This window comes from Cherax quadricarinatus, chromosome 18 (assembly GCF_038502225.1).
Source record: "Cherax quadricarinatus isolate ZL_2023a chromosome 18, ASM3850222v1, whole genome shotgun sequence".
In the NCBI taxonomy this organism is placed as follows: domain Eukaryota; kingdom Metazoa; phylum Arthropoda; class Malacostraca; order Decapoda; family Parastacidae; genus Cherax; species Cherax quadricarinatus.
Window position 1 is genome coordinate 5,695,894 of NC_091309.1, and position 21,623 is coordinate 5,717,516.

The 21,623-nt window shown below is 36.1% G+C and overlaps 1 protein-coding gene across 1 annotated transcript; it reads left to right on the plus strand.

Moving 5' to 3' along the window:
* The first annotated feature begins 5,578 nt into the window (after nucleotides 1-5,578).
* Nucleotides 5,579-19,813, plus strand: ldbr (lariat debranching enzyme). Its single transcript, XM_070086125.1, has 8 exons — nucleotides 5,579-5,830; nucleotides 6,830-7,042; nucleotides 7,442-7,733; nucleotides 8,109-8,333; nucleotides 12,332-12,546; nucleotides 16,670-17,009; nucleotides 17,219-17,388; nucleotides 18,440-19,813. Exons 2-8 carry the CDS (start codon nucleotides 6,846-6,848, stop codon nucleotides 18,729-18,731), a joined length of 1,731 nt encoding a protein of 576 aa, XP_069942226.1. The 5' UTR covers nucleotides 5,579-5,830; nucleotides 6,830-6,845; the 3' UTR covers nucleotides 18,732-19,813.
* The last annotated feature ends 1,810 nt before the right edge of the window (nucleotides 19,814-21,623 follow it).

Here is a 21,623-nt window from a genome sequence, read left to right on the forward strand (position 1 = left end):
TGATGAGGTTTTTTCAAGGGTTCTAAAGGAATGCAAAATGGAAGTCTGTGAACCATTAACTAATATTTTTAATTTATCTCTTCAAACAGGTGCAGTGTCTGATATGTGGAAGATGGCTAATGTAATTCCTATTTTTAAAACAGGGGACAAGTCGTTACCGTCAAATTACCGCCCAATAAGCCTGACCTCAATTGTAGGCAAATTACTAGAGTCAATTATAGCTGAGATTATAAGAAGCCATCTCGATAAGCATAGCTTGATTAATGATACTCAGCATGGATTCACAAGAGGCCGGTCTTGTCTAACTAATTTATTAACTTTCTTCAGTAAAGCTTTTGAGGCTGTTGACCACGATAAAGAATTTGATATTATTTACTTAGATTTTAGTAAGGCATTTGATAGAGTTCCGCACCAAAGACTGTTGAAGAAAGTAGCAGCTCATGGCATTGGGGGAAGGGTGCTCTCGTGGATCGAATCATGGCTCACAGACAGGAAGCAAAGAGTGTCCATAAATGGGGTTAAATCCGAGTGGGGATCAGTAACAAGTGGCGTTCCACAGGGATCAGTCTTGGGCCCGTTGTTGTTTATAATATATATCAATGATCTTGATGAAGGAATTACTAGTGATATGAGCAAATTCGCCGATGACACGAAGATAGGTAGGATAATTGATTCAAACGTAGATGTTAGGGAACTTCAGGAGGATTTAGACAAACTCTACTCTTGGTCAGAAAAGTGGCAGATGCAGTTTAATGTAGATAAATGCAAGGTTCTGAAGCTCGGGAGTGTCCATAACCCTAGCACTTATAAGTTAAATAATGTAGAACTTAACCATACAGATTGCGAAAAGGACTTAGGGGTTATGGTAAGCAGCAACCTTAAACCAAGACAGCAATGCCTAAGCGTACGTAATAAGGCAAATAGATTACTGGGATTTATATCAAGAAGTGTAAGCAACAGAAGTCCAGAGGTCATACTGCAGCTTTATACATCATTAGTAAGGCCTCACCTAGATTATGCAGTTCAATTCTGGTCTCCATATTACAGAATGGACATAAATTCGTTAGAAAACATTCAGCGTAGGATGACTAAATTAATACATAGAGGAACACTGCAGCAGGCCTACTGGCCCATGCAAGGCAGGTCCAAGTCTCCTACCGGCTTAAGCCAATGCACCCAACCTAGTCAGGTCATTGTTGTTAGGTAAGACACATATGCAACAGTTAGGTATCTTTATTTCGAAACGTTTCGCCTACACAGTAGGCTTCTTCAGTCGAGTACAGAAAAGTTGATAGAAGCAGAAGAGACTTGAAGACGATGTAATCAGTCCATCACCCTTAAAGTTTTGAGGTGGTCAGTCCCTCAGTCTGGAGAAGACCATTGTTCCATAGTGACCTGACCTAGTCAGGTCAGGTCACCTTGTACAAGAATGGTATACAATACCGACAAGATGAAATTGAGACACATGTGCAACATCTGGGTATCTTTATTGTAGACGTTTCGCCATCCAGTGGCTTTTTCAATGCAAATTCCAGGACATAACTTGAAGACAGGAGAACTATGTACAGAATGGAAATGTAAACACAAATGCAGTATAATGTGATCCTTTATTATCCTTTAGTACCGTTATAGAGGCCAGAACGTTGTGTAGCTTTAAAAATAGGTTGGATAAATACATGAGTGGATGTGGGTGGGTGTGAGTTAGACCTGATAGCTTGTGCTACCAGGTCGGTTGCCGTGTTCCTCCCTTAAGTCAATGTGACCTGACCTGACTAGGTTGGGTGCATTGGCTTAGCCGGTAGGAGACTTGGACCTGCCTCGCATGGGCCAGTAGGCCTTCTGCAGTGTTCCTTCGTTCTTATGTTCTTATGTTCTTCTTATTGACAACGTTTCACCCACACAGTTGGCTGTTTCAAGTCACACACGGATCTACCTGGGGTTGGAAGGTACGAGAGTATTTATAGTCAGAATGTTGAGGTCAGGTGGAGAATGCTGCATCTGATGATCTACCGGGTAGGGTTATAGAGTCTTGGGTAGCTTGGCAGGGGTATTGGACAAGTTGTAGACCATCTGCAGTGTTCTTATGTGGGATAGCGATGAAGAAGTTTGTAATAAAGTTGGTAGAATTACCGACAATATGCAAAGTAAAAGGACACAAGTGCAACTAATGTGACATTTATTGTGGCAACGTTTCACTCTCCAGGAGCTTTATCAAGCCATTACAAACAATATATGGACACAGAGGGTATATAAAGGCTCAGAGTGAGGTGAATACTAGTGAGGTACCATTTCGATGTTCACTAGTGGTAGTAGTAGTAGTAGTAGTAGTAGTAGTGGTAGTGACAAAAGTAATACAATATGGTAGAGCAATTAATTTGTACATGAGTAAAAGGATATAAAAGCTATTACTTGGGTAACATAAAAATAGGTTGGACAAATATAAACTGGAATGAGGCAGCTTGTTTCAGTGTTCACTCTCTGTGCTTTGTGTAGTATAACAGGAGAGACTATGTGATGGCAGGGTTTACTGTTTTCAGGAGGATTCTTGCTAAGACTTCGGAGATGGTGAAGCTGCCGTTGTTTTGTTTAATTGTATTCGAAACAGCGATCAGTGCTGATTCAAGGCACTTGCGTGTGCGGAAATTAGTTTCTTTTATCACTACATAAGAACATAAGAAAGGAGGAACACTGCAGCAGGCCTGTTGGCCCATACTAGGCAGGTCCTTTGCAATTCATCCCACTAACAAACATTTGACCTACCCAATTTTCAATGCTACCCAAGAAATAAGCTCTGATGTGCAAGTCCCACTCAAATCCAACCCATCCCACTCATGTATTTATCCAACCTAAATTTGAAACTACCCAAAGTCCTAGCCTCAATAACCCAACTAGGTAGACTGTTCCACTCATCTACTACCCTATTTCCAAACCAATACTTTCCTATGTCCTTTCTAAATCTAAACTTATCTAATTTAAATCCATTACTGCGGGTTCTCTCTTGGAGAGATATTCTCAAGACCTTGTTAATATCCCCTTTATTAATACCTATCTTCCACTTATACACTTCGATCAGGTCTCCCCTCATTCTTCGTCTAACAAGTGAATGTAACTTAAGAGTCTTCAATCTTTCTTCATAAGGAAGATTTCTAATGCAACCTTAAACCAAGACAGCAATGCCTAAGCGTACGTAATAAGGCAAATAGATTACTGGGATTTATATCAAGAAGTGTAAGCAACAGAAGTCCAGAGGTCATACTGCAGCTTTATACATCATTAGTAAGGCCTCACCTAGATTATGCAGTTCAATTCTGGTCTCCATATTACAGAATGGACATAAATTCGTTAGAAAACATTCAGCGTAGGATGACTAAATTAATACATAGCATTAGAAATCTTCCTTATGAAGAAAGATTGAAGACTCTTAAGTTACATTCACTTGTTAGACGAAGACTGAGGGGAGACCTGATCGAAGTGTATAAGTGGAAGACAGGTATTAATAAAGGGGATATTAACAAGGTCTTGAGAATATCTCTCCAAGAGAGAACCCGCAGTAATGGATTTAAATTAGATAAGTTTAGATTTAGAAAGGACATAGGAAAGTATTGGTTTGGAAATAGGGTAGTAGATGAGTGGAACAGTCTACCTAGTTGGGTTATTGAGGCTAGAACTTTGGGTAGTTTCAAATTTAGGTTGGATAAATACATGAGTGGGATGGGTTGGATTTGAGTGGGACTTGCACATCAGAGCTTATTTCTTGGGTGGCATTGAGAATTGGGTGGGTCAAGTGTTTGTTAGTGGGATGAATTGTGGGGGACCTGCCTAGTATGGGCCAACAGGCCTGCTGCAGTGTTCCTCCTTTCTTATGTTCTTATGTTCTTAAGTTTAATGTGGATAAGTGTAAGGTACTTGCCCTTGGTAATGAAAATAACCCTCGAAGCTATAATCTAGGTGAAGTAGAGCTTGGTCATGCAGAGTGTGAGAAGGACTTGGGAGTCATGGTAAGCAGAGGCCTGGAGCCAAGACAGCAGTGCCTCGGTGTGCGCAACAAGGCCAACGGATTGCTTGGATTTGTCTCGGGAAGTGTGAGTAACAGAGGTCCAAAAGTTGTTTTACAGCTCTATACATCACTAGTGAGGCCTCATTTAGATTATGCTGCTCAGTTTTGGTCCCCTTACTACAGGATGGACATAGACTCATTAGAGACCTGCCTAGTATGGGTCAACAGGCCTGCTGCAGTGTTCCTCCTTTCTTATGTTCTTATGTTCTTATGAGAACATACAGAGAAGAATGACTAAAATGATTTACTGTGTAAGGAACCTCCCGTATGAAGATAGACTTAAAGCCTTAAATCTCCACTCTCTGGAGAGGCGTAGAATGAGGGGAGATATCATTGATGTGTATAAGTGGATGACGGGCATAAACAAGGGAGACATTAATAAAGTACTGAGGGTGTCGAACCAGGTAAGAACCAGGAATAATGGATTTAAGTTGGATAAATTTAGATTTAGAAAGGACATAGGTAAGTACTGGTTTTCTAACAGAGTTGTAGATGCGTGGAACAGTCTTCCCAGTGGGGTGATAGAGGCTAGGACCTTGGGTAGCTTTAAGAAGAGACTGGACAAATATATGAGCGGGAGGGGCTGGGTTTGATTGGTGTTGGGGGGTGCGGGAGTTGTTTCTTGAGTAGCTTTAGGTAGATGTCGTTTTGATAAGGACCTGCCTCGTATGGGCCAGTAGGCCTTCTGCAGTGTTCCTACATTCTTATGTTCTTATGTGCAAAGAAAGGTATAAAATACCGACAATATGAAAGTTAAGACACATGTGCAACATCTGGATATCTTTATTGTAGTAGACGTTTCGCCATCCAGTGGCTTTATCAATACAGATTCTAGGACATAATAGGAAGACAGTAGAACTATATACAAAAGATGAGGTAATCAGTCCCTCGGCCTTGGAGTTAGTGTTCACAGCATCGTGGTGGAGGAGAGTTTAGGTAGCCTTAAGAATAAGTTGGACTAATGTTTGAGTGTAGGGAAGGGGATTGGATTTATCGACTGCTACTACTACTGCTACTACTATTACTACTACTATTACTACTACTATTACTACTACTACTTCTACTATTACTACAACTACTACTATCGCTCCATGTCACCTGACTACCACCACTATATATATTCCTGTTTTAGTTATTTCTGCATATTAGGACAGAAGAAGCAATAAATGCCTGAACTAAGTTACATCTTGTCCGTATCAGGATACTCGTTACTTCATAGTCCAGCGAAGAATCTTGCGACTACATTCATATCTCCAAGGAACTTGGAAAGTAACCTATATTGAAAGTGCCTCTAAGTCATCATATTTAGATCAGTTTACTATTACCTCAACGCCGTTCTCTCTCTCACTGGGAAGCTGTGTTCGTATTTTTTCCCCATTCTAATAAACGTGAAGGTGAGTTTATTTCTCCCTTTCGCCAGATTAAAGAAACAATTAATTTAGAATCAATTTTTATGCTTTCGTGATTTGATATAGGAAATTAAGTATGATAAAGATAGTTTTCAAGTATTCGGACACAGGTTATTCGTAAACAAGTGGACGGTGGATATGGGGACGCGGCTTCGGGGGGATTATTAGTTTTAACGGCATTTTGTTGGTTTATTTCACTTGCATTTCATAGTGAAATTAACCAAAGATGATCAGGCTAAGATGAGTGATAAGGGGAACTAAAATAATCAAGACAAAGCCTCAAAAATAAGCCTAAAACCCGACGACGCCTGTCAAGTGTGGACCAGGTGGGGGGTGGGGGGCATCTACGCCACTGCGCTCCTGGGTATGTAGGCTATTTGAAATATATTTCAATATGTATATGTATATTTTCATGACCTACAAATGATGTATACTAAGTTAGGACAAAGTACAGAAAGCAGGTTAAGTTTTTTGAGTGTCCGTGTTGCTCAGTATTTCCAGTCTACCTGTCCCCCCTGAGGCCATTTTATATCGCATATTATTACATATAGTCTTGTGTTACCTTAAATGTCATACAAGATTCTTACATGTCATAAGTTCATATAAAATCATTGAATTCAGATATTTCATCTTGTAAGACCTGGAAATAATGGAATATTAATGTTGCTTCTTTGACCATCAACAAATTTCTAAAAAAAAAAAAAAAAAAAAAAAAAAAGAAGTATTTAGAGTATTTTTCATAATTTATCTTAAGTAGTGGAATCTATTTGCCAAAACCACTGTACAGGATATAAAAATAATTTGGAACTTCTGTACATGGTTAATAGTGTTGAAAAAGTGAAATTTATGTGAGGAATTTATTAAGTTTTCTTTAGAGTATACTGTGTACTGTATACTGAATACTGTATACTGTATGAACATCAAAATGGTATACAATACCGACAGGTTGTTAGGTATACTGTATACTGTGCTTGCTGTTTGAGCTAGGAGTTTCAGGTGTTATCTTGCCATCTCAAACATTATCATCTTGAGTCTACCTAGATTTGCTTTGTGTTTTTTGTAGCTGTGAGTAAACTGTACCCCTCCCTCATCAAGGGTCCTTGATGCTGGTGAGGAGCTCTTGATCAAGGGAAGTGGATCTGAGTTCATGAGTCATAATAAGTCACTTAAAGTTGTGGTTGCTGTTCACATTGATCTGAATTATATTATATTATTGTAGATGAATGGTTCAGAGAACCGACATGTTGTTGAATTAGACACATGTGCAACTCTTGAGTATCTTTATCCTCAATAAAGATACCTAAGAGTTGCACATGTGTCTAATTCAACATTATATTATATTATATATACTTTTTTTTTTTAGGAAATCAACAATTGAAATGTATATTGCTGTAGAGGGATGCTCTCATGGAGAGCTTGACACCATATACAACTCAGTCACCAGACTTGAGCAGATACATGGCTTCACAGTAGATCTTCTTCTTTGTTGTGGGGACTTCCAGTCTGTTCGCAATGAACAGGATCTCAAGTGTATGGCTTGTCCAGTGAAGTATATGGAAATGCGTGACTTCTTCAAGTAAGTAACATTTTATGACCTAGTCAGGGTAACCTAACAATGTTCCACTAAACATATTCAATAGTTTTAAATGTTTGCTTAAGGTTAAGCTTGTGGTCATGATTTCTTATCTTGACTTGTTTTAAATATCAGTATTAAAATGGTTAGGTTCAGTTACTTTTTAAGTAGCACTCAATTTTGTGGGTTAATTAAGAAAGATGACTTTTCTTCCCTATTTGCTTGTTGATTTCTTTTAACTGGAAAGGCAACTAAAGTGTGAGTGATGGCAAACATTAGTGTACAACCTTGATAGGAAATAACTGATAAGTTTAACATTTTTAGAATTTTTATGCTATTTTATTAATAACAGATAATAAATGAAATGTACCTATAAAAAATCTTGTTTGAATTTTTTTTTAGGTACCACTCAGGTGAGAAGAAAGCACCAGTGTTGACCATTTTCATCGGGGGCAACCATGAGGCTTCAAATTATCTTCAAGAGTTCCCCTATGGTGGGTGGGTTGCCCCAAATATTTACTATCTGGGGTATGCCGGTGTAATCAGATTCGGAGGGCTTCGTATTGGGGGCCTTTCAGGTATATATAAGGGCCCAGACTACCTCAAGGGTCATTTTGAAAAGCCACCTTATTCCGGGGATTCAGTTCGCAGTGTATATCATGTGCGAAACCTTGAGGTCTTTCGGCTAAAGCAGGTGAGGTTAATGTTGCTAGTGATTGGGAGGGAGTTAATTTTATTTATCATTTTATTTTGCTTTTATGAAGTGCTTAGGGGTAAGAGTTGCATGATTGACTAGACCTAGTTTTACATATAAATGTTATTTATATAGCTATTATCACAATTTCTGTAGACATTTTCATTTTGTGATGCAGTCTAAAGATTATACCTCTTGATATGAAAAGAGAGGCCTGAATGATATTCAATCACTGTATTATATTGAAATCTTTCATTGTTTATATTATTAGAGTTAATTTGCTATAACTTGAGCTTTTGTTTATAAATCATCTTCATAAGTATAGGTAGCATAAATCAGTCTTTTATAACTAACTTTAATTTATTTGCCCGGTAGCTCTCTGGTGAGAGTGACATCATGATGTCTCATGACTGGCCTCGTGGTATTTATCATCATGGTCCCAAGGAAAAGCTTGTGAAATGGAAGCAACATTTTCGTTCTGAGATAGAGAATAGTTCTCTTGGGTCAAGGGCTGCAGAGGATTTGCTCAAGAAGTTGCGTCCCAAGTATTGGTTCTCGGGTCATCTACATGTCAAGTTTCCTGCTGTTCTGCGACACAAGGTATGACACCATGCAAAGACTCAAGTGTAAGTTATAATTGTAGCTACTGCTTTGGCACTTTAGCTAATTCAAAAAAAGAATTCAAGCAGATGTGATATGAAATGAGTTTTCTATTTCAGCAATAAGAATTGAAGATTTACAAATGCAGTACAAGGTACTTAATTTGTTATTAAGGAAGTGTGTGGTACACCAGTACTTACAGTCCAGGTTTCCCCCTCGCTTTATACAATGTCCCACTTCTATTGGTAATTTCTTAGTGTGATATACATTCACCACACGTGATTGCTGCAGTTTGCAAAGCCTGTTTAAGATTCCTATGCAGAATTAACTGTTGAAGTGCTGATTGAGCTTGATACAGCTGCCATGGGCCTAGACTGCATCTACTTTATTAAGCAAGGGGTGCCTTGGGAATTCATTTGTGCCTAATCAGCATGTTAAATCTTTCAATTGACATTTAAGAAATCATTCTGTTTTGTTTATAAGTTGTTATAGGGAATACCTTAGTTATTGTTATTATAGTGAGAAATTTTTGGTGGATAGAATTTTTTTTACAATGTTTTGAGGTAAGGTAAGGACATGAAATTTTTTTTTACAATGTTTTGAAGTAAGGTAAGGACATGAAATACTTTTTTACAAGGTTTTGAGATAAAGTAAGGATATGATTACATTTGTTTGTGATATACAGCACTTTAATGCTTCTGTTTTTTCAATAACAGGTATTAAATGTTGACTTTAATATCCAGTGAAAATTGTGTTTAGTTTTTGTATGTTAATGGTAAAATATATTGTGACAAACCACAGTACTAGTGGGGTTAGAACCATGGCAAGTGAGTGGTAAAACTCTAGGCCAGTGCTTAAGCCACTGGAGTTTCAGCACTCACTCACCATGGGTTCTAACCCCACTCGTACTGCTGTTTGTTTGCAGTCGTGTTATTACAGTTTCGTGAGTCAATATATTGTGTTTAGTTTTTGTATATTAATGGTAAAATATTACCTACAAATATGTGAATAAGGCACAATATACAGTTTATGAGATTTAGTGAGGATGAAACTGCATATTGTCTTAATTCACATAAAAGACTGTGTATTAAATGATTCTAGTACAATATATGCAGTTATATATTTAATGAAAATATTGAAATATTGTTTAAAAGATAAAAAAAATTGCTTTAAAACTTTGTTTTGTGTGTGCTCTCAATTGTGATGTCAAAAGTACAGTATTTTTGTTCATGGCTGTGTTGCACAGGATTATGTTATAATCATCTGGTCAGTGTTGCATCCACTGGCCAGGTTTATGTTGTGATTGTTTCCAGCTCTTTGATTTGGTGTAAAATGTTCCTACCTGTGCATTAGTTGTAAGTTAATATTTTTGTCTAGCATACTGCAGTTGGGTAATGAGGTGTAAATATCCTACTGGCAGTGTTGATGGCTTCAGCTTTGTCAGCATCTGTACCGAGTTTGTATCAAGGACTTTAAATGTCTTATTCTTTGTCTTGTTTTCTGTAGTAGATAAGGATCAGGGTATCAGAATTTTCAGAATGGAGGCAGACATATTGGCACTGGTGTGTGCAGTTGATACAAGTTTTACAGATTAGCAGGCAAGACAGTATTTTTTGGGGTATTTATTTACAATTGCTTGTGCTGGCTTTTATGGTCTGCTGTTTAAAATATATTACATGAAGAGGAAAAACTACTTGGAATACATATACACTTTAGTGCTGCAATGTTTGTGCTCAATCTTACAAAATGTGTTTAAAAGAAAATGAAGATGGAGAACGAGAACTATTGCTAACGTGGAAGTCTTGAAAATACGTAGAAAATAAGTGGAACGTTTCATTGAAAATTTCTAATACTGATGATATTTAATATTTGTATGGCATGGAAGTGACAAAAGCTAAGCAGTTAATTGATTAAAAAAATGAATGATTAAGTTTACTCATTGCTCTGAAGGAACGAAGTGATATTACCGTATTTAATTTTATTTGGATACAATTTGTTCATATAGTACAGTATAACAGAAAAGAGATTATAATAGAAGTGTCAATGCAATAGGTATAAAGAATAGTAAATAATTTATTATTAAAGAATTATCAGTCATGAAATAAATAACATGAGCCAGTTTTATCAGAGCATGGAGAGACTTGTGCTGGTGTGAAGTACTCATAACTGTGAGAATATAGATGCTTTTCCATAATATTTAATGTAATTGTCTAATGCTTTGTGACTGTGAAGTGTGAAAGGATCTTAGAAACACGGAGGAATGTTGGACAGTATTACTTTGGATGTTTGATAGTCTGGTAGAAATGATTGTGGGTAAAGAGTGAAAAGTAGTAGAATGGTTGTGTATTGCTATAAGTTTTCAATTGAAAAGCAAGTGAATTGCTAGAAGCATTGCCCTTATATCATACTTTATCTCTCACTTTGTCAAGTAGATTGCTGTAAAATTTTGAACACCACTGTGTAAGAAACCTTTTAATTTTACTTAACATTTTCCTTCCATGTATAGTATAAGAGGATCTACATTATTTGTCTATTTCTATTAAATAAATTAGCTCTTTAATTAGATTTTCCCCTGCAGAATAGTATATGAAACATTTAGATTATCTCATTAAATGCCTTCTGGTTTTCATGCAGTTTGTGGGCCATTAGAAGGCTGCAGTGTATAAATTCTTAATTTTTTCTGCTGGACCATTTGCTGTTATGATGTCTGGTTACTTAATATTTCACCAGATACATTAGGTAGTTCCTTACAGTCATCTCCAGATACTGCAGTCACTTTCCATCTGTGTTTAGTAGTCATTTCCCATTTCTCCAGTAAGGTGGCCCATGCAGTCTCTTACATCATCCTGACTTCAATACTATTTCATGCACATACACACAGTGTACCTCTTTCAGGTGAAATCTTCAGAGGATACAAAGATACAAATAATTACTGTAGATTAAATCATATATGACTTCACCTTCTCATTATTGTATAGCATTCTAGAAAACTTATTCTTCGTTTCAGGTAAAGCAATTGCCTTTCATAAACTTGTTTATACTTTCATTGATCTACTTGTAACATTTTTCATTTTCACTGTCTTCCCTTCAGGCTTATTATAGTACAGTAATCATAGTGATTGGTAATTATTCAGTCATAAAAATGGACTTTTCCATACATTACTTCTAGAATTAGTTCTTATGCTGATATTTAAATTATTTTAATCACACATAAGCAACTTTTCTTTGGGAATGCATAATATATTACAGTTGTGGAAGCTGTTGTATCTGAAAGGGAAATCTATGTGGTGTATGTCCCTGAGTTATATATGTTACAGGCCAAGTCAATTTTTCTTCTTGAAGGATAACTAGTGAAAAGTTCTGTGTAGGATATATTGGTCATGAATAGTAAAGACAGTGGGAATTGTATTTAATCAAATAAACAGAAGCCTGATTATGAAAATATAACACTGAATGAGAAGGAAAAGACCACAAATGAGTGAATTAGGCTACTGTGTATGAGTCACTGTTTGGAGTGTAAATTTGTTATCATGCTGTAACATGGGTAAACAAATTAGCTCCATGGCGCAGTGTGCTAAAGGATAGGATACTGTATGAGTGTGGGTAAACAGGTATCTGTGGCTTCTTTAAGGATAGGACATAATTTAGATTTGTGTAGGTAGTATAAATAATACTTTTCAGACACACACTAATTAATGCATACACAACATTAGTGTAGACAGAAGGCACAGGGTATATAAAAAGGGGAGAGTAATGCTGAATCTTGTTTTAAACATGGCAAGATGCTTTAAGTGTACAGTAGGCCTTTAACTTTAAATATGGGTTTAGTATTGGAACAGTCTTATATACAATTGAAGTTGGAATGCAGTGAAGAATTAATAATTAATGCTAAGAAAAAATCTTCAGTATTATTTTACACAAGGGAGGGACATGAAAAAATGCGTATATTTCACATCAGTCATTTCCTAAGCTTGTTGGTTTCAACTTTTCCAATACAGGACGAAAATACTCAAAAAGTGAAGGTCACAAAATTCTTAGCGCTCGACAAGTGCCTGCCGCGTCGAGACTTCCTTCAGGTGATAGATGTTCCAAGCACCCATCCATTAGAGCTAAGTTATGATGCAGAATGGCTGACAATTCTTCGTCTTACCAACCACCTTCTCTCTGTTGGTACACAGAGTGTCTACATGCCTGGGCCAGGCGGTTCTGAGAGGTAAATTTGCAGTGGCATCTGGAGTGTCTTCGTTATGGCTTTGTTGTTTGTGGGCAAAGTGGTGTTGAGGTGTAATTGGTCGGTAAGGAGATCTGAGACTTCGTGCCTGACTGTTCCCATCGAATACTGAGCTGCTCATTGTTTTGTTAATGTTTAGAGGTTTAGTGTGTTGAAACCTGCAGTATGTACTTTCTCTGACCAAGGAAGCTTTTACATCTTATTCATCGTTTTGTTATTGTGTGAACTACACATGGAACTTTTAATGAATCCTTTTCATCTGAGTTGGTAAGTCAAACATGTTAATCTTGAATGTAAAACTTCCATTATTACATGGCTGAAAATGGTAGAGTAATTGTTTAGGGATGTTTTGGGAGGGGTATAAAATAGTAGTAATTGTAAGGTATATAACAGGAATGGATAGTAATCATAGATATTAAGAATGAGTGATGGGTAGATGAACACTTTCCCTCTTATTTAAACAGCTAGCTAATTTAGTACCAATAAATAATAATGGAAGAAAGCACATGATCTGTGACCTTGGACTTAAAAGTTATCCTTACTTCTAAGGATAACTGGCTACTATTCTCTACTGCAGCATTTGGGTACAAAATGCTTACATGTACAGCCTAATGACATGTCTAATTCAATTTATTCCCCATAGTGTTATATGTACTTAAAAAATTGAAAATGTTCATGCTTTCCTTGAAGAAAATGTGCTTCTGAAGTTTTCATTCAAGGTTAGGTTAGGTTTTGCTTTGTAATTGTCCACTGCCAATTTTAAAATATAATAGTAAAATGGTGTAATTAGGCCCTTAATAACTTTTCAATGAATTTTAAAGTACATTATAAATAAGTCAAGTTAGTTTGGGAGAAGTTTGAAATTGTACGCAAGAGTGATATCACAGTTCCAAGAATGTTCAGATTTTGTGCTTAATATGCATTACCCATTAGCATGATTATAATATATTTACTGTAGTCATAAGATTGTACAGTACAAGTATTTAACCCTTTGACTGTTTCGGTCGTATATATACGTCTTATGCACCACTGTTTCTGACGTATTTATACGCATAGATTCTAGCAGCTTCAAATCAAGCGGGAGAAAGCTGGTAGGCTCACATGTGAGAGAATGGGTCCGTGTGGTCAGTGTGCACCACATAAAAAAATCTTGCAGCACGCAGTGCGTAATGAGAAAAAAAACTGACCGTTTTTTTTGGATTAAAACGCCGACTTTGAGGTGTATTTTCGTATAGTATTTATCGTTGTATTCTCGTTTTCATGGTCTCAGGTGATAAAATGGAAAACATATTACAGAAATAGAGATGATTTTTGATTACTTTCACGGTGAAAATGACCTTGAAATTGAGCTCAAAGTAGCGGAAATATTCGATTTTTACCAATGTTCAGGAGTAAGCAAATCACACCACACGTCCAATACATGTCAACTGGGGAGTCTAATATTCTTTCACTAGTGCACTGATATTATTTATACCATTTTTACAATAATGCAGTAGTCTGCATAACAGTAAATTTTGTATTTTTTTGTATGAATAAAAAATCAAAATAGAAAGCAATAGTAATATAAGAGGGGCCTAGAGACGTGACTAATGAACAGAGGATATGTTATTTTAGTGCCAAGAATGTCTACATTGTTTAGTCTGGACCCTGTTTTGAAATTGGCATCTTTTTTAATTTGCATGAAATTGGCCAAATTGCCAATGTCTCACCACTTTATTGGGTAGTTCAGATCGGTAAATGAGTTCTAAAGAAATAGCTATGAGCTTGGTCAACTGAAACAACGGAATTGGCCAAAAACAGGGCTCAAAGTTGGCGAACTCGCCGATGTGTATATGTCACCTAAACCTCTAAATTCGCGGGAGCGTAATTCCGCGAGTTTTCAACCAAATTTCATACTTTTGGTGTCATTACCATTGGGAAAAGATTCTCTATCATTTCATAAGAAAAAATAATTTTTTTTTTTCCAAAAATTTATCGACATAGAATGATAGTTTCAGAAAGGGGCCTGCGACAGTCAAAGGGTTAAAAATCCAAAATTTACCTACATTTTGAGAGAGAACTGAAACATATTTTCTCAAGAAAATTAAAGTATTATTTATATGTTGATCTGCAGTTGGTATTAGACATGTGGCAAGCAGTTGAAAGTAGGGCTATTTGTCATTGAGCTGTACACAAAATGTGGATGTTTCGTGCCCATATATGCAGTGGTTATGTTAATATCCAATTCTGGAAAGTATATATATATAAATATTAAATCTATATCAGACAAACAGTACAGTACATATTTCTAAAACAACCTCCTGGATTGGACGAAAGTTATTTTGTAAAAGAACACTCTAACACTAAAGCAGATGTGGGGTAGGGCACAGATGCTAAAATAAGTGCTGGAACAACACTAAAAGTCTTCAACAGATTGTGCAAATAAGACATTTAATAATTTTTACCACAAGTGATGCCTTTAGTCATAATACAACTAGAACAAGTACTATATAGAGTACAAGGAGTCAGATGAAAAATGGAAAAATAAAGTACAGCAGTATAAAAAATGAGGCTAGAGGCAGTAGCTTTAAAATTAGGTAGGACCATTACAGTACAGCATATGAGTATGATGTAATTTTAAACCTGTCTCTAGCCTTATTTTGTATATTACCTCACTTTTTTCATTGTTTACCTGGTGCTTATTCTATCAGTCTATTAGGACTGAAGAAATTACTCATGGCAAAACAAAAGGAAGAGAGAGGTTCTTGCTGGATATCTCAGACTAGTCAGGTTGTAAGGGTTTTGTTGGCCTGAAGTCTTGGCCAGAAGGTCTGATTTGGTAGCTTACAGGAAAGCTTTGCTGGAGGCCAGGTTGGGAGGGTAGAACAAATGTCTCAAATCTGGTTGCTAGAATGTTTCAGGTAAGATTTAAGAGTGCAAGAATTAATTTCCAGTCTGTATGGTAAGGCTAAACCCATAAAGAAGGTGTTCTAACCATAATTACATTTTCCTTATTTTATTTTTCTATGTATTGTATCATTTTCACGACAAAGCTTTTTAATTCTTTTTATAGTTTCATCGACTCTAATCTGTAAGCGAATTGGAATGGTTGAGAACATTTTTTTTGTGGGTAATGACAGGGTTAGAGATTTAGGTAGGGATACAAGTTTTTTAAATCTATTTGCCTCCGTCACTTATGCTCTAGTGGTTATTAATGTGTGCAGCCAGTTTAATGGTAGAACATTACACTAGGCACAACTAACAGATGGTGGCATTTGCTAGAGGTTAATAATGCTAGGTCTTTTAAGATACTTCGTCTTGTAGTGTAGGTAATGACAACAGTCAGCAGTATAGGGGGATTTATATACATATAAATATTATTGAATGGTTAATTGCAATTCTTCTGTTACTCTTTTTTTAGGTAAACGCTCTATGAAATATTTTTAATTTAACATATTTTCACTTAAAATGTTTTAGAAACCAACGTCATAATAACCTTTGACTTATTCTGGTTAGGAATACATATGTAAGTTTGTTAAGTGGGAATGTAATACTCAGCATTTATTGTGACATTACATGGAGTAATTTGTATGCAGGCTATGAATCTCATTCAGACATTGCTGGGTGTAGTATTAATTTTCTGGCATAGTTTACTGGTGTAGAAAGTATCAAAGGGGTTATACACTGAATATCTTTAATTCTGCAATGCTCTTCTATCCTTTCTGGGCAAGTATCTCCTAACCCCATAAAATTGGGAATAGAGATAATGAGTTGTCATTTGGTATTTCTGAAGAGGCTTTGTTAAAGTAGTCGACTGCATTAGAGCTTGTTGCAATCTCTCGTCAGTAAGTAACGTGTCACGGATTGTTTAATTTGTTGTTAAAAGCTTTCATTGGGGAAGACTTCAGCATTTGAAGTTCAGCTGTGTACTCAAAGTTGATAATATACCCTGAGAACAGTGGCTTCTCTTGAAAATGCAGCAAGAAAATGGTTGATATTCTTGTTTAGTTTGGAAGGATTTGGAAAACTACAGTATGGTAAATAAATGTCGTGGGTATAACTTTTTTTTTTTTACTTAATGTATATAAAATAAATATTGGAATACAACAGGTGTTTTGTTTTGCAGGTACCAGTTCACTCCTACAAAGGAAGAAATTCAAGAGACTATTCAGATGATGAATGGAAATCTGGTCATTCCTAAAAAATTTACTTCTACGGCAGAAACATATAATAAAAATAAGGGAAAACCAAGAATGGATTTGATTCATATGCCTCAGCCTTGTTTGAACCCTCAAACCACTGTTTTCTGTGACAGGCTTGGCTTAGATGATCCAATGGCTTTGCTTTTAGGGGGTAAAAGAAAGGCCTTGATATCTCCAAAAATAAATTCACCAAACCCAAGACTAAATGACTCGGAGTTGAACATTACTCTGGAAACGTCCAAACTATCTCATAGTCCAGATGAGGTAAATATTCTGTTACCATGTTAAAGGAATTTTTTATAACCTCTACTTTTTCAGTATCTAATTTACATTAAGAATAATGGGTTCCTTCATTCTCTTGACAATTACTATATTTTTTGTCTTTCATTGTCTTCTCAGCATATTTGTATGTATATCTCTCTCTCTCTCCTTGCTTCTTGCTTACCAGTGGTTCACTTTGATCACATTCACAGGTGGAGCTAAGTGATGATGAGAATGCAGATATTGTGATGGAGTTGAGACTAAGTCCTGACTTGCCTCCTGATGCCGAGGGATCTGTTGAATTTGTTTTGAGCCCCATCAGAAGAGATGACTCAACTGGTTCACAAAGCCCTGGGGTACAGCCTCTTTCTAGTTCACCAAGGTAGGTGCATCTCTATATAAAAAAAATACTGAAAGAAACATACAATAATGACTTCGATAAGGTTATCATTTCACTTTAATTCTTTTTGTTGAACCAAGTGTTAGTATGTTATAAAGATTTACATTCTGGGAGGTTAATTTTAATTTGTATGAGAGAGATAGTAGGGAAGTTTATTATTTCATTGTGCTGAATGACATATTGGTCCCAACACTGTAAATCTTAAATCTTTGTTCCTTTAGATGTTGATTAATTAGGAGAAATTTTGCAATGTGCTAGCCACATTTGTATAGTACATAATCCATAGATCTATTTTTCTAGCCATTAATAATATATTCTAGCATGGGTGTTAGGATATGGGGTAAATCCTTTACATCACACTTCATAGGGTATAGACATTATGATTTGTGTTCATCTTGCATAAAGATTAAAATGACTAGTCTGAGAGTGTCAAAACACAGACAAAGATAAGTATTTGTATAGTGCTCCCAACAATTTCTTGTTATGAGTATTTTAATATTATATGCATGGAAGTAGTATAGTAGGAGGGGCCTGCTTATACAGCAAGTTAGGCTCCAGGCTACTGCAGTAAAATGAAACATAGCCTTTTTATTGCTCTCATATGCATATAAAAGCCTGTTAACATGTTTACATTATCATATATTAAGTAAGCAATAGAGCTAGGCCTAAAAAATGCATATACAATACACACACACTACTTACCTTAAAATATTTTAATCCTTAGCTTATAGTGAATATATTTATTGTAGGAAGTCTGAATAAATGAAGAATGGGTTTAATTGAAAGCTGATGCATTAGCAAAACTGTCAAGTGGGGCTCACCTGTACATCTAATATACAAATTAAAATAGTTGTAGATTTCTCTGTTATATGAATGGTGTAACTAAAACAATTTACATGTGTGTGGACAGAAGGGATGTTGTGTATTTAATTATATCAATAGTGATCACATGCACTTTAGTAATCAGGTTTATTTGTGTTTTTTTTCTAATAATTTGAATGTATCGACAAAGTTTTTTTTTTTTTTCATTTAGACATACAGGTGTGTTGGGTGGACATCGGCGTGGAATTGTTCTGTCCAGTCCAAAAGCGGAGAGTCAGTCTTCGCCCAATCCTTTCACCTGCGATACCTCCTCTGCTTCCTCGTCTCTCAGTGAAAGTGAATCTAGTCCACACAGAAGCCCACAGACAAAGCGAACAAATGAAGAGGAAAAGGAATCATCCAAGAAAGAAAGTGTTTCGTTAAGTCCAGAGACTTGTAAAGGAATGAAGAAATTTAAAAGAAGAAATCAAGCAGTGTACTCATCCACAGAAGAAGATGTATAATTAAATATAAAATTATGTTCAAGTATGTGTGAATTAGGTGCAAGTTTAAGACTGCAGATATTTTATAATTCCTGAGAGTGAGCATGCATTTTTTTTTTTTTAAGTTAAAAGCATGTGATTGAATGGTGTCCATTTATTTTTAATGGAATTATGAGATTGTTATTTTATATATGAAAGAAAAATAACAGAAGAGTTACAGTCCAGAGCTGTACAGCTGAATGGTGCAAATTTTGTAAAATCTGTGTAAAGCATATGTGGTTATAGTTGACATTGAATGAAGAATGTAGTATTGTAGTTGTTGTGGACAGTGTAAGGGTGCACAGGATTGTGTATTTTGGTACAAATTATGTAAAGACTTTATATTAACTTTAATACTTGTCAAATTTTCTCTTGAAGCGATAAGACTACATTGTACAAAATTTTTATTGTACTTTATTACATCTTTGAACTCAGTGTTTGATAACTACGTATGTTGAATTTTTATTTTTGAGAAGCTTTGTTTAAAATTGGCAATAGCATTGTTCTCAATGAAATTTATACTATTTCAGCTTGATAATTCTATTATTTTATATTTGGTTTTTGATTGGAATGTTTGTATGTATCATATGTTAATATTTAAACCTTTGAATGCTTTTCATTGTTTACCGTGGTCTTATTTATATTGCAGCTCATCATCATGTGGACATTAGTTCTTAAACTGGTATTTTTGTTGAGATTTATGGAATCTTAAGACTTTGTTATAGAAACTAAAGTATATACCTGATCATGCAAAAGAACTTTACATCTTGCTCTTTGATCTCTGGCCACAGTGTTAATGCTAAGTAGAATTTTTTTTTTTTTTTTTTTTGTTCTAGATCATCTAGATCGATTTTGTGTTGGAAAGCGTCATCTTATATAGGTTCTATATAGGATGCTGTGTTATTTTTATAGAATGACTAATTGTCCTGTGTTTTAAAACATTAATATTATAATGTGTTGAGATTATGTTGCTACAATTATGTTCAAAAGAAAATCTCTTTCATTACAGCCATGTACAGAATGTAATTATTATGGAGAAATCTATATTAAAGAACTTTTTTTGTTGAGGTCTTTTAATATCAGAATGTGCATTGAGCATCCTTTATGAATGAATCCAAAGTATGTACACATGTCCATGTACAGCATATCCTAAGCAACTGGAATTCAAACTATAAACAAATGTCACAGAATTTTTTGCAGTTTCTTCATAACTGCAACTTGGGTTATGTTAGGTTAGTTATTGTCTAGCATTCAAAATAAAGCAATTATAACCTACATGAGAGCCAAAAAAGACGAGAGCACAGAAGATGGGGACTGACCAAGTCTAGTTAATGGTCCAAGTCAGACCAAACTGTTGTCATGTTTCAATCTTCCGTATGCGGGTTACCCGTGTAATCTTTCATTTATTGGTAGGATTATAACTGGTTAATACTAACTGCTAGACAATGTAACCCTGCAAGGAAGGTTCCTTGATGTTGGTGAGGGGCTCTTGATTTAGGGAATTGGATCTGTGCTCCAGTTCCCCGAATTAAGCCTGAATGCCTTCCACATCCCCCCCCAGGCGCTGTATAATCCTCCGGGTTTAGCGCTTCCCCTTGATTAACATAACATAACATAGACAATGTAAGTCACTTTGATTAGGTGGCCTGTGGTGCCACCAACAGCCTGGTTGATCAGGCCGTCCAACAGTAGGCCTGGTATGGGACGGTTGTGGGTGGCATAGACTCTTAGAACACAATAAAGGTAGAGAAAGGTGTGTAAAGGAAGTTGAAAGTAAACAGGAAAGAGGAAGATGATGAGGATGAGGGGTGACAAATGAGTTAGGTAATAAGAATATAAGAGATCACTGCAACAGACCTACTGGCCTATGTGAGGCAGTTCCAATTCTCCCACCGGCTTAAGCCAATGTCTTGACCTAGTGATGTCAGACACTTCACTTAAGGGAGGAGCACTGCATCCGACCTAGTAGCACAAACTAATGTCACTCGTGTATTTATCCAACCTATTTTTAAAACTACACAACATCTTAGCGTCTATGATGGTACTTTGGAGTTTGTTCCACTCATCCACAACTCTATTACCAAACCAGTGCTTTCCTATATCCTTCCTGAATTTGATTTTTTTCAATTTAAAGCCATTGTTGCGAGTCCTGGCTATGTTAGATATTTTTAGCATGCTATTTACATCCCCTTTATTAATTCATGTTTTCCATTTATACACCTCAATCATCTCTTCCCTAATTCTATGCCTTTCTAGAGAGTGTAGATTCAGGGCCCTCAGTCTATCCTCATAGGGAAGATTTCTGATACATGGGATCAACTTTGTCATCCTCCTTTCTACATTTTCCAGTGCATTTATACCCATTCTGTAATATGGTGACCAAAACTGTGCAGCATAATCTAAATGATGCCTAACCAAAGATACAGAGTTGAAGAACAACCTGAGGACTTCTATTATTTATACTTCTTGCTATGAAGCCAAGGATTCTGTTAGCTTTATTGTGAACACTAATGCACTGTTGTCTTGGTTTTAGATTACTGCTAACCAGAACTCCTAAAAGGATAAATAAGTATACACGATATGATGTAGGGCGAAATGACAGTAGTTTGTTGGATTATGTATTGGTAGATAAAAGACTGTTGAGTAGACTTCAGGATGTACATGTTTATAGAGGGGCCACAGATATATCAGATCACTTTCTAGTTGTAGCTACACTGAGAGTAAAAGGTAGATGGGATACAAGGAGAATAGAAGCATCAGGGAAGAGAGAGGTGAAGGTTTATAAACTAAAAGAGGAGGCATAAACAGCTATTGGAGGATAGATGGGCTAATGAGAGCATGCAATGGGGTCTAGAGTGTTCAGCAGAAGTTTGT